The sequence below is a fragment of the Nymphalis io genome, chromosome Z (assembly GCF_905147045.1).
Source record: "Nymphalis io chromosome Z, ilAglIoxx1.1, whole genome shotgun sequence".
Classification (NCBI taxonomy): domain Eukaryota; kingdom Metazoa; phylum Arthropoda; class Insecta; order Lepidoptera; family Nymphalidae; genus Nymphalis; species Nymphalis io.
Window position 1 is genome coordinate 624,606 of NC_065918.1, and position 15,044 is coordinate 639,649.

The 15,044-nt window shown below is 34.5% G+C and overlaps 1 protein-coding gene across 1 annotated transcript in view; it reads right to left on the reverse strand.

Annotated features, from left to right (window-relative positions):
• Positions 1-15,044, reverse strand: part of LOC126780582 (otoferlin-like) — a 57,359-nt gene that overhangs the window by 10,837 nt on the left and 31,478 nt on the right. The window contains exons 7-10 of the mRNA XM_050505179.1: positions 12,943-13,027; positions 5,439-5,595; positions 478-664; positions 139-325 (exon numbers count right to left, since the gene is read on the reverse strand). Of these exons, the coding sequence (XP_050361136.1) occupies positions 139-325; positions 478-664; positions 5,439-5,595; positions 12,943-13,027 (616 nt within the window). The remainder of the gene's footprint in view (positions 1-138; positions 326-477; positions 665-5,438; positions 5,596-12,942; positions 13,028-15,044) is intronic.

Below are 15,044 nucleotides of genomic sequence, written 5' to 3' on the forward strand. Positions count from 1 at the left end.
TGGCACTGCTGGCGTAAGTCACCAAATGAAAAAATATTTGTATGGCAGGACGACGTCTGCCGGGTCCGCTAGTATAATATATATTTTTTAGATATAATAATATAATTAAGTTGAATTATGTAATACAAAAAAACGTACCTCCATCTGCGTCGTTGGAAATGGTTCTTAGGTCGAGAAAATGGGTACCGATAACACTCGGACGTACTGCGCGGTTGTCTTTGATTTGTAATTTGATGCGATGGCACAGCGGTGGAAACATCTCCGTGAATATTATTTGTTCATTCCACACTGGGTTGTAAGTATTTTTCTTCACCGATGTGTATCCCTAATTTGAATTTCGAATTTAAAAATTAAAATATTGGAAAACGAAAACGAGAAAATTTCAAAATAACGAGAGTTGTACTTCTACCTTCAAAAATCATCGTACAAACATTAAAATAAATAATTTAATGTATAATCTATACTTCATATACTTACAATCATGCCAGCGAAGGAAACGTTAACATAAGGATCCACGAGATTTTGCTTTTCTCCAGTAAGCGCTTTCTTAACATTTGCCATGACAGAAAAGTTCATATTAGGAAGGCCCTCTGCCTTGTAAATCTGTATAATGAAGCGAGCACGCTGACGCTCGTGAGGTACACCGTCCGGGAGCAATAGGTTTCTAAAACAAGTTAATTATTTAGTAAAATAATAAAAGTGAAATACGGCTTAAGTGCAGCCTTAGATAAATAATAAATTATTATTATTACTAAATATAGTATATAAAATAATAAAGTAATATTTTTATCTGATATAAAAGCAGTCGCAGAGTTACCCATTTAGTTAGTTATTTGACTTAATTCACTACAAGCGGCTTAATGATCTTTAGCTTTATGCATCTTCATAATTTAATTCGAATCCTTATGTCTGAGCATCGAATGTCATTTAGTAATCGTCATCCCATCGGATTATAGGAAACTGCCCAAAGTGCGCAAAGCATCGCACGATCCGTGCAGAGGAGGGCCATTGCAGATGTTTTAGTAGCTTAAACTCCAAACAACCCGGTTTTCCCTCGGAAGCCTTCTGAACCTTTATTACAAAAACAGACTTGGCACTGTTCTCCTATGTCGGAACCACACGGTTGAAATCGTTATCATCATCATCCGAAGCTCTTTTGTAATTCCATGTAACAAATTTGTTCATAAAAACGTAGCACTATGTTGCAATGCACATGTAATACAATTTTATTTGTATGAACAATGTATCTATATTGAAGACAAAGTGAATAAAATACAAAGAATACATACGATTCGCATGTAAAATAAAAGAAAATAAATTGTTTCTCGACTGGACTCCCAGGCTCCCTGAGCCCCGGAGCGAGCAACTGCGCCTTGTTCGGGATCGAAAACATACTAAATGAACTTTATTTATGACATTTCTGAGAGCTCCTTTCTCATTATTTCATTTTATAATTTGCAAAGGGATTATTAGAATCCATTATATATTTTTTACAAAAAAATATATTGCATATTTATAATTCCTAGCCTTGTGTGTAATTTAAGTCATTCTAATACGAAACTTGCTATTGATTTGGTAATTTGAGACCTGCATTCCACAAACATTCGTGAATCCATAATTAACTTCAACGTTGAGCTTCAGTTTATTATTATTAAAAAAATTAAACACAATTATGACTTCTGCCTCACCAATATTTTATGCTTAAAACGGTCCGAGTAGAAACAAGTTTTACGAGTTTCAGATAGGGGCATAAACATGAAATAACGTATGTCTTAACATTTAAGGAGACGTAAAAGCTACCTTGACATAAACTATGGGCATCGATAGATACCGCTTGACCTTACAAATATATATTTCAAATAAACTTTCAGAATATTAGGCACTGGATCAGCTTTGTGGAACAAGCTCGAAACCTTTTCCATAAATGGAGAAGAAGCCACAGCTGGGAGTGGGGTATTTTAATTTACACTTTACACTTTTGTGTCTTCGTAGGGTCGTCGAGCTGATCTGATCTCTTTATTCCATCTAATCGGATGAGTGTATGGTTTGTGCACCCACTTATGCTTCATGTACTTTAGACTTTGAGAGACGTTAATGAGCGCTAACGGAGGATTTTTGGAAAAAAAGAAGGTAGTAGAAGAGTAAAATTTTTGTAACTAGAAATATGATGTTTACTCTTCTTTTTATTAATTAAACAATTATCTGCTTAGAAAATTCAATCTTTATATTGAATATTATAATAATACTGATAATATTTAAGTTATTTATTTGTTTTAATTAAATTTATAGTTAAGCTTATACACCTTGAGGCAAATTTCGAACATGTTCTTTAAGTGAGAGATCGCCATTTTTGAGACTAGAAAATGTATATTGGTATTTTGCATTCTTTATAAATTAAATAGTTATAGCGCCGTATATTTAGCAAATTAATCCCTTAAGCGGGATAAATTGGGGATGAAGGCTTCTATAGAGGTATTTTTATGTTAGTTGAAAATTGTTGCTTAGAATTATGTTTATTGTTTATTTTTTGAAAATTAATTTCTTAAGAGGGTGAAATTGGGATGAAAACTTTTATGAAAGTTGATCCTTTTTTAATTAAAACGTGGAACGTGGAATTCAAAATTTAATTGTATGTAGAAGTGGGCATCTGATATTGAAATGAAACTATAAGATAGAAACAGGCAACCAAAAGACTCTAAGATTTACATACATGTATCCAAAGATGTTTAATTGACATTCTTCAGAATAATTTGTAAAATATGTATATACGGATAAAAAATTTAAATAGTTTATTGCCGGTCATTGTAGATAGAAGCAAGGAAATCAGACCGCGAACCATAAAGGGTGTGTAAGGGACGCGAAAGTGAAATCTAAAATTTTGCTGCTTCTAAGCACGCTCTTAATTTATTTGTTTAAACTTAAAGTCTAAACAGCACAAAAAACACTAATATTTAAGAAACGACTATGATATTTCCGATTCGAAAGCCCATTGAGCTCGGGCTATTTAATATATAAATTTATGATTCCGTTATTTGTCCAGCACTCCTAACCAGTCACTGTCACTGCTGACTAACGTCCTTTTGGAACATGAGGAAGAAGGGTTGGCTTTATATACATATATATTTATAGACAAGCATATGGGCCACCGGATGGTAAGTGGTCAGTGGGCAGAAAGAATTAAAAGCAGAAATAATTGTAAGAAATGTTAATCATCCCCTACATCACTAATGCGCCACGAATGTTTGGAAATAAGATGTTATCCTATGTCCCTTGTGCCTGTAATTACACTGACTCACTCACCCTTCCAACCGGACACAACAATACCACGTACTGCTGTTTTGCGGTATATTAATTTCCTCAACCTCAATATTAAATAAACTAGACCAATGACACTTACGGGGGTACAAACAATATAACAACTTCAAAATAAAATTTGAAAATATTGATATTGTGTACATATACGAGATAAGACAGTGCTCTTGTTCAATTAATTTTTAGATAGTAAAGAATCAATAAGTGATAAACCCGCAACGATGCTGTGTCACGTCTAAAGCGTTAACCGGAGATGATAATGTGACATAAAAAGTTATTGAAAAATGGCTGCTTCACATAAATGTTGATTTATATAGCAAAAAAACATTTCAGCAGCGTTTATATCTACGAGTATGTAATATGTAACCATATGAGCTGAAATAATATAGTGGATACAATAAATGGGTCTTAACCGATGTGACGAAACATGCATGTATCGAATTAAATAACTCGTCACAGTTATCACCTCCTCTCTAGAAGAGACGGCAGGCTATGCGATATCAGTTTTCTAATTTTATTCTCTGTATTTTAGTGCAAGTTTTTGGTATAAAACTAGCAGCATACATCACATATTTGAAAATAACATATTTCACTAAATTTCGTTAAACACGGCTAATATTATACATTTTTATTTTATTTTATTCAAAGTACTAGCAACTGCTACTGATATGAATATGAACCTCAGAATAGGTACATATACGAGAACTTGAGAAAAGAGGCACTTGTATTAAGGTAATTAAATATATAGAAATAAATCGTTTTGAACACATTTAAAATGAAATTGAAAAATCACGATAGTCTATACAGGATTGTGAGCAACGCAGTTTGCAGTTAAAATTTGAAAAAATTAAAAAGCATGTTGAATGTAAACAATCGAGAAATTATCTTACAGGAACATTAATTTGAATGAATTAATTCATAAAATATGTTTCTCTCTACACCATCCCGAGTTATAAGAAAGTTCGTGAAATTGTTCTGGCCTATTTAAATGTTAGTGCTCCAAACAAAATTTGATCTTTATACTTAAGAAAACACAGAACGGGATTTCTAACACGTTAAATGTTGCTTATATTTGACTGTTTTAAGCATACGCGTACATATTACATACGTACGTACATAGTCACAGGATAAAATTATATACACAGAACTTTTCGAAAAATGAACTATAAAAGCATTCTGTAAATCGAAATGAGATTCTTTGAGATTGGTGCATTCAAACATACTAACTGTCCAAGCTTATAATATATTAATATGAATAAGTTGCAAATAATTTATATATGTGTTGAAATACAAAAGGTACCCGAAATCTAAATTAATGAAATAGTTGTAAGATACGTGTGAAAATGACGGCGAGAATATTGTAGAATTGTGTATCTGAGTTCAAAAACAGATATTAAATGCAATGTTCTCCACGAAGTATTTTTCGTTGATACATATTTATATTTATTTCAATAGGCTTAAAGTTACCAAAGCTAACTTTAAACTAAAAAACAAATATATCGGAAACTGTTGATTCCATTAATATTCTAAACATTCAAAGACTTTTCAAAGCTGAATTAAAACAAAAAAATAAAAACAAAATATTCACTCAATAGGCAAATTTGTTGAAACTGAGCTTTACTCATAAACTACAGCCTGAAATATAAACATATTTCATGAATAAATAACGCTATTCTTCAAACATACGAGGTTTCAACTATGAGACCCTTGAAATTCGTTATGGAATATTTAAGTAGGCACAGTTGCGCTCAGAAACATTTGCGCTCTACATTTAATTTGATGATGTATTCACTTTTTTAAGACGAGGTTCAGCCCACAATTTTGTTTGGATATAAAATTATTTTGACCATCCTTTTTTATGATAACCTACTCAGCCAGTGGCTTCCGAGTAAGTTTAATATTATTCAGAATTAACATATTAATTATCTGCTGTTTTTGCCTCTTCTCAGTGAAAAGACTAAGAGACAATGGCTATTTGTCGGACATTTAGATATTCGATTCTAAACAGTTTATGACTATTATCATATACTTAAATATTTTCTCTTATCTAAATCAAATCTCTGACCACGGAACAGCGTGGAAGTTTCATTTGCTGAAATCTAATAATGAGCATAAGAAATACTTACCCTTCTATGTCGTCATCGTCTCTATCACTCTTTGGCGGTATCTTGATCGGGTCACCTTTTGCGATGACGGTGATGTCACACTTGACGTAGCCCTTCGCACCAGCGGCCATATCTTCGGGGTCAGTAAGTAATGCCCACCTATGATAGAATTGACGATCTACGGCAAAATTACGATATTAATTATTATGATAAACTTGAAGCTGTAAGCTTAGACAAAAGCTTTTTAAATATACCAGCTCACAAGAATGTTTATGAATGATTGGAAAAACTAATGAATTGATGTGTTTTATGTGTTAGTGGGATATATTTCCATTTGAAAAAATCGGTGCACTCTGTGATTCATTGTATTCGAATTATTATTATCTAGTGATACAACTGTGTGGCTATTTATTGTTTAATAAAGTGGTTATGTTACTTTGAAATCCTCTTACTCTCATTTCCGCGATTTATTTAAGAGGATTACGACGTAAATTGCATTGTTCATTTTGTTTCATATCGTTATGATTTTCACTGATGCTGAATAATCCCTTAATCCGAGTGTTGAACCTTATTCAATTTCGTTGGTATTTCGCTTTGTTCATGTATACAATATAGATACATAGAGGTAAAGGCATTTTCGGTACTGTCATTTACAAAAAAAATTCAAACGCTACCAAATTTGTCAAATATCGAAGGGACTAATTTACAAATTCAAAAGGTACAACGCAACAAGGCGCTGTTATGCGCTGTAGCTTACAATAAGCGGAATTTAAATAGACGAATAGGAATAGTAATTCAAATAGCTATTTTCATTTAAATAAAATATTTCCGCCCCTTTTCTATTGCACGCATACGCCATCAAAGGAAAATTTCATCATTAAAATAAAGTGACGGTTTTTGCTACGCTTAATTATAGTTTTTATCACGCTACACTACTGAATTATTAATTGTCTCTGAGAGGGAACTTGTTGAAGTCTATACTAAGGAGCGCCTTAATTAGTCGTTAACCTAATAATAAGTGTGGCTGTTAGTAATTTTAGACAGAATAAATAAAGTAATGGATACCCACACATAATCTATTCAATCCGTTTAAATTTAGAATAAACATTCGCATTGCAAAACATGGCTAAAATACAAGCGAATCGCCTATTTCCAAAATGAAATGCAATCGTTTACAAAATTATATTATATAGTTACAACATAATGCTCAATAAGTTCGCTGTGCGTTATATTATAGCAATGCATTTGCAAAGATTAAGAGTACACACGATTCGGTTAATTACGTAGCGTCCGAATTATTATTTTGTAAATAATGTAGCAAGTATTGTAAAATAAAACGGACTTCTTAATATTAAGATTAATAATAATATTGTCTTCCAGATCGATTTCGGCCACGGTAGCCAGTCTCAAGAGAGATTAGCCAATTACGCAGGATATATTATAGTGCACAAGTGTGTGCGCATACACAGGTGCACTCTCTCTTCCCCCACTCTCATAATTCGATGGGACGGCAATCAGATACGACCGGAAAGAGTTCAGGCGCAGGACCATCGACTTTTCGTGCTTTCCACTTGACCAACGAGGCAGTCAAGGCAGCTTAAGATTAATATCATATTGTCAATAGTAGGTTAGCAGCAACTTTATACTTAACTATTACTAATCTAAATTTATTATTAATAAGCGCGCTTAAAAAAATGTTCAACGTTTAGTAGTTTAGATTAAAAATATTTTTTACAAAGTATATTTCGAATTCCCTGCATATAGTAAATATAGCAATGAGATATCTTATAACAGAACAGTGAATAAGTAAACTGCTATAACGTTAATATTAAACTCTGAAAGCTTCCTCCAACCGGCAACCCTTTGTGGCAACACTGCCTCGGAAAATAAACACAAGCGTCCAGACTACAAACACCGTTATGTCCAGTAATATTTATCAGGAACTGAGGCTGTTTATTTATTTGCGTAGAAATATGTTACACAGATTTTATTATAAAAATATGAAAAGAATGATATATTTTTTTACAATATTTATATTTAATTATACTTAGTAATACTATAAATGCGAAAATTTGATTGATTGTTTCTTGATAATCTCGAAATTGATCTGATCTGTATGAAATGTGATGCGTGAGTAGTTTATTTCATGAATTATTTATCACTACATATTTTAAAATAAAGTTGCGTCTGTCTGTCTGGACGCCATATACTCAAAGATTACTTAACGGATTTTCTTACGGCCTTTACTCTTGGACAAAGTTATTCATGAGTGTGGTTTAAGTGTATAATTAATTATGGTTTTATGTAAATCGGCTGAAATATTACGGTGATTGTTGACGAAGTCAAAATAATGGATGCTGCCTGTAATCGTTAAATAGTCGTTACAAAGTTATATGGCCTGTAGAAAATATTAACCATTTTTCACACGGTCAATGTTTAATAAACCACGGGACCTAGGACGCTCTCACTTTTGTAGGGAGCTGTACCTGAAAAATCTATTGTAATGTACAAGTTGACTGCCTCGTTGGTCTAGTGGCTAGATGTATCGCATTCGATGTAGCAATGTATGTCTCAATATCGTCAACGCATTCAACACGTTTCCCTAGGCCGCTATTAGGGAGGCATTCTTACACCACCGTGTACCCCCTTATCCACAGATTGGTGGCTACTTGCGCGACAAATATGTTTTGTATATGGAACAAGACGGTATGAGGACCCGAAGAGAGAGGTTTGTTGTGGGGTCCCACAGGTGATAGTTTTCGGACCTCTGTTGTGCAATCTCGCGTACGACGCAGTCCTGCGCGTCGCTCTTCCTGAAGGTGTCAGCATCGTTTGTTTATATACGACACGTTGGTGCTGGCATCGAAGAAGAATTTTGAGAGAAACAAAGAGCTCGCTGAGCTAGGGGTGAACATAGTCGTCGATAAGATCTGCGAGTTGAGCCTTCGGATTGCGTCTTGTAAGACGGAGGCGCTATGGTTTCATAAAATGACTCGCGCGTCCAAGTTGGTGACTCAAGCGTCCAGGTTGCCAGGTACATGAAATACCTGGATGGTTGCTGGGGCTTCGAAGAGCACTTCAAACGCCTAGCCCTTCGGATCAACAAGGTAGTGGGTGCCATCCACTGACTGCTGCTTATCTCGGGGGACCGAGAGAGGAAGTTCGAAATCTCTATGCCGGTCTCGTGCGATCGATGGTCCTCTACGGGGCACCCAATTGGTCTCACAGGCTATAGGGCGTCTGTCGCTGCAGGACTAAGATTAAAAGTTCACAGCGGGGAGTGACCATCCGTATGGTTTTTTTTTTTTTTTTTTATTCGCCGGGAGGGCAAATGACTCTACTCCACTTGATGGTGTGGGGATACCACACGATATCCTACGAGACGACAACCGACTTAGACATTCTGGCGGATATGGACGTGAAAGCGCGCCTACAGTTGAAGTGAAGGGAACACTTAAGGGCTCTTGCGACGTGGCGCGACTGCCTCTATGAAAAATTGTACGCGCGCAAATGTGTCGTCGGAGTGATGCTGCCAGCCTTCGAAGCCTGGATGAGATGAAAGGAACGAGTTACCCTCCGTCTTACGCAGGTATTAACCGGTCACGGTTACTTTTGGACAATAAGATAATGTGGTGGCAAATGGTCGATTCTTTATCGACCATTTGCCACCACAGCACGTGGATCGGGCCATCGCTCAGCATACGTTGGCCCGATGCTTGGGGTTTTTATGTTAGGGCGTAATAAGGTCGTAGGTGCGTGAGGTGGGGGCCTCACGTATATTATTTCAGACGGCCCTGAGGAGGACGGCCAATATGGCCTCGCCTTGTCGTACGCACTAATGAGGAGAGCGGGGGGGCTTTAAAAAAAAGTGGATATGAGAGGTGTAAGGCCGCAGACCCCGAAGTCCTAGATTCAAATCCTAGGTCGGGCCAGTAAAAAGTTATTGGGTTTTTCTGTCGAAAATTCTCAATTGCAGCCCGTAGTCTGGAAGTTCGAAGTGTGTACACTTCCATGCCTCGGAAAGCACTTAAAGCCGTCAGTCCTGCGCCTGAACACGTTCCGGTCGTGTCGGATTGCCGTCCCATTAAATTATAATAGTAAGGGAATAGAGAGTGCACTTGTGCACTATAATAAGTACTGCGCAGTTGGCTCACCTCTCTTGAGATTGGACGCCGTGGCCACCAAATTAAATAAAAATCGAGGCGCTGACTTAGATTCACGTGTTCTAACTACTGGTATATAAGTGACAATATACGTTGTATATTTTTCTAGATAGAATCTTTTATAATGTTTTTTTTTAAAGTCAGGATTTATGCAGATATTTTACTGGTAATAGGGCTTTGTGCAAGCTCGTTTGGGTAGTTACCACCCACTCATCAGATATTCTACCGCAAAACAGCAGTACTTGGTATTGTTGTGTTCCAGTTTAAAGGGTGAGTGAGCCAGTGTAATTACAGGCACAAGAGACATAACATCTTAGTTCCCACGGTTGGTTGCGAATTGGCGATGTAAGCGAAGGTTAATAATTCTTACAATGTCAATGTCTATGGGCCTTGGTGACCATTTACCATCAGGTAAAGGCCATATGCTCGTCCGCCTTCCTATTCTATAAAAAAAAAAATACTATAAAACAAAGTCATTAATTTTATGCGCATAATATTCCTCGACGATTCTTTTATTGAAACGACTCCTTATAATTACAGCGTTGTAAAAGTAATTTCGTAAAACAATGTTGTTACATATTTCTCAGCTATATTTGAAAATGTGTTTTTTTTTTATGTTTCCAGCCCTTTTCTTGTTTTTTTTTTGTTTAATATTGACTCTTTTAGTCAACCAAGGCATATTACATTTGAATAATAGGTGGTATATCAGAATTGGTAAGTGCAGGTACGGGTCGAACGTGTAACATTATAAACGCACAAAGACTCTATACCAAAAAGACTGTGTTCAGGAATATATTTAAATATTTAATATTTAAATCTTAGGAAAAAAGGAAGTTATTGTTTGATCACAGGTTACTAATTAATAATTGATAATATGCCCTCCAGACCAATTTCGGCCACGGCGACCAATCTCAAGAGAGATTAGCCAACTATGCAGGTGATATTATAGTGCACAAGTGTGTGTGCAAACACATGTGCACTCTCTCTTCCCTCACTCCCATAATCCGATGAGACGGCAATCCGACACGACCGGAAAGAGTTCAGGCGCAGGACCAGCGGCTTTACGTGCTTTCCGAGGCACGGGGGTGTACACACTTCCAACTTCCAGACTCCAGGCTGCTACTGAGAATTTTCTGACAAAAAAACTCAATAACTTTTTATTGGCCCTACCTGGGAATTGAACCCAGGACCTCCTGGTAAGCTGATAATATATGGATGTTACCTACCCAGACTAAGACAGTCCTAGCACTAGTGGAAATTACTTAATCTTTAAAGAGAGATGACGAGTGAGATTGATGGCTTCATGTAACTACGTCCATATAAACAAACACGATAAATCATTGTCATTACCGTAAGCTAATAATTACAATGTAATATTGTCCCGAGTATTCCAGAGTCTCTAATCGACATATTTGAACCAATTACATGATTAGGCAACAACAATTACCTCGGGCTTGTTAGTTGGACCTCGATTAGGGTTCAACTCTAACTGTCTGTTTTGGTTACAAAAGCTACGAACCATTTAAGTAATTAATGTTACATCTGTAAATAAGGAATAGTGTTGATTTTTTTACTGATCCAACTTTTAGAAATTAGATATGAAGTACGAAAAAAATAAGAAACGACGAAATAAATTAATCTGTCACTCAATTAACGAACAATTTGCGAGTTAAGTCTGAATCGGCTAAAACAATTCCTCATAGTCATAGTGTTTGATTACTGAATTGCTGATTTTAAGGCAAAGGCTGGATTGAAGTTCTTTTGATTTTTTTATCAGCTATCAAGCATCAGCTACCGGTGACGTAATTTCCGGGTAATGGGAGTAATCTCAATACGGTATCTTCGTACCTGGACTGGCCAGTAAGGAAGAGTAGCAAGAAGATCCGATACAATCAATTTATTTTTCTTCTTCGTAGGTATAAAAACATTTTGATTAATATTGTAACCTCACTGTGACATTCGACGTTTCATTCATTAATTCAATGTCCAATCAAATGAACTCCCGTGCTCAGCTCTTATTTGCATATTCTAGTTTCATTGCGAATGCAAAACAAATTATCTATTGCTTTGAACGTATTTCTATGAATATGCAACGGATTACAATGCACTCGATGCATTGAAATTGATAAAAAAAGTATATAAAAATGTAATCCAGCCAAAATAAGACGTGAAAGATGGATTATTCTTATATATCTTTTACTTTTCGGAACTCATTCGGTATTTCGGTGTTTTATCAGAAGGCATCTCAGTGAATTACTATACTAGAAGTTTTCAGGACTTTAAGCAAATAAATTTTACTGTCATATAATTAAATTGATTTTGTTGAAAATATAGGACATACTATATTATTATATAGTCTGAATATAGAATTTGAGTATTGAAACACCTACTTACGAGCTCACCGGCTATACTACTACTGATATTCTTATTTCCAGTTGTAAATATAATTGATAAAGTGGTATATACCATGGCATGGATGGCAGTGGCGACGGCGAGTTGATGATTTGAGAAATGGTTTATATTCCTCAGTAAGATTGTGACCACTTTACAATATCAGAAGTCGTTTATATCTGATGCGTTGAAGCGTTTGTTTTTTTTTTACAAATAATTTTATGCCTAGTTTATATGAGCTTAACAACTAATTATTAGTCCTTATCACTTAAATTTACATATATATATCATCCGTGTATATATACTGAAAAAGTGTGTAATAATAACGAAAACACCTGTGACAGTACAAGACAAGTACATAATAATAAAAAGCAATAAAGTATGATTAACTATCATAAAATAATACCCCATTTATATTTATAAAGATAAATAATACGTCTTGAGTCGGATTTTAAATGTGGTAATAGTTGATCGTCTTAAGTACAATGGTAAGGAATTCCATAAATGAACTGCTTGGCCGGAAAAAATTGTCTAAGTCAGAATTAATTAATTGAATATTCAGTCATTTTGGAATGCGCATAAATCGTCGGCATACAAGTTTTAAAAAGAAACGATATGACGAGTTAAAGACCTAAGCCTAAGGGAACAACGGCACTTATCGACAACCTTATTATAGGAACAATAATTTGTGCCTTTAATTGCTTGGATGACAGTACTTCGAGCCAGCAAACCTTTGCTTATGGTGATATCAGTGATGTTAGATGGTGGCGATTTTATCAATATTGCATCTTTGCCGATTTCAATCTGAGATTTTGCACTCAGTTTTAATGCTGGTAACAAAATGATCTATAATATATAGCATATAAATAAATAGAGTTCATGATTTAAGTAAAAGCTCAAAAAAACTAGAAGTAAAAAGGATTTTTCAACTTGATACTGTTTAAGATTAACAATCTGAAATAATCACGTACCTGGTTGATTCCACACTGTCGCTACATCCAATTTAAACGATCCGAGTATTTTTTCGGAACGCCAGAGACGACTTGGTTGCTTCACCTGCAACAAATACATGTGCATGTGACATGTCGCATGTCACTACATGTGTTGTGTCTATCTTACAACACAGCGCTATTTTAAGCTTTGTTAACATTTTTGACTAAGAAATCATTATTTAATAGTTTTGCAAGTAACTTTTATTTTTTTGGTTATTTAATTTATTGTTGTATTAATTTTGTATATTTTTTTGTGTCAAGCGACCTATTTTAATTATAATTTTGTACGATTATATAATTTTTAGTTTATTTTCTATTATTCAGTATAATTATTAAGGCTTTCTTTTTCACTACTTTTTGCTCGTTTAACATTTTGAGTATAGAGTATAATTATTTATACATGCTTTATGACCTAGTTATTTATAGCTTTACCTCCTTATATAATCTTGTTAGCGTTAGCTATATTAGGGTTTGTTAAATTATGTTATGTAATTACGTAGATATGTAAATCAGGCTTCAATAACAATGTAAGTTTAAGATGACGTCTCTAAAATATTTCGCACATAATATCGTAACGTCATCATTATGTTGGTTTGTGTTGGTATAAGTTTATCCAATTAATAAGGACCTCTTAAAGTTTCTTAGCTAAGTTATCTTTCGTTAATAATAGCAACGATTCCTGGTATGTTATTGATTTTAGTCTAGAGTATCAGAATTTCAAAGAAACAAATAATACTGCACTCGGTGTTAGGTGTTTTGCGTTATCCACATATGTATAAATCAATAGCTGTTACCGTTACGTTCCTTCACATAGCTAGCTCGTGAATATTGAGATAGAAACATTGAATCGATTTGTCAGGCTATAAACGGATATACGAGCTTAAAGCTATATTTTTTATTTTTGGAAAATTTGTGACTTTTCTGTTTTAGAGGAATTTAGAGGAAAATGTAGGTTTTTCGGACTATTACTATTTAATATAGCCTGCATATCACAAATGTTGTATAGCAAAAACGAAGACAGCACAAAAGCTCCGGTTATTTGTTCAAAGAGAATGGTTCGGACCTCTCCATATGAGAGCATTGTTGTACAAAAACCATATAATTCAGTACAGCGAGCAGTTTTCTTCCCAAAATCCATCCAAATATATTAAGATGTTCTCTGATAATATTACCATTATTATATTAAGTTGTTACGTCACTTGAGGCTATACTTTGTGAAGCTTGTCTTTTGTTGTTTCTAACAAATATATTGTTAGATGAAATAATAATATATAAAATAAATATTGGATGTGATTATCAGATTCTATTATAACATTCTAATATCTACGACCACTTATATACTTCGTCGAAGCTTTTTTTTATTTACACACAATTTTTAAATTAACTAATTATCTATCCACCAGAAATATAACATAGTGTTCCAGTGCTAAAGAAATCCACCTTAGGTCACCTTGTTACAAGTCCATTACACTTGTTACAAGATATAACAAATATTATTAGTGGTTACCATTTCTTACAGTTCCCGTATCTATGGGCAGTAGTGACCCATATACCATAATGGTAAATAGTAATAATATATATAGTATATTAATATTCAAGCCAATTATGAAGTTTTTTATCCACCGCACAAACTAAAGTTATTATAACAAAATCCTGAAATACTATTTTCTTTGCCAATTAATACATTTAAATCACATGGGTTCTTCATGTTTAATTGTCGAAAAAAGTAACTACTGAGTTCCTTGTCGGTTCTTTTCGGTAGAATCTACATTATGATTTGATTAAATAAATTGATGTGGAGATCACTCCTCAACAATGAACTGTATTCATCGTTTAAAATAAACTGTTCAGGTGTCAATCTCTAAGCTCGAGATTCTTGACAACTTTACGTATGAGTGTGTTACAAGTTTCCGATACGACAATCAATTTCAATTTGATGCCAATCACTGTCACTTTGATCAAGTGTTGAAATTCAAAACTGATGACTACATATGAGTGAATGAGTGATGTAGGCATTTACAATATGTAGCTATAAATACAGTGTCGAGAAACCTTATCAATATACAAGTGGAAGTCCGTGA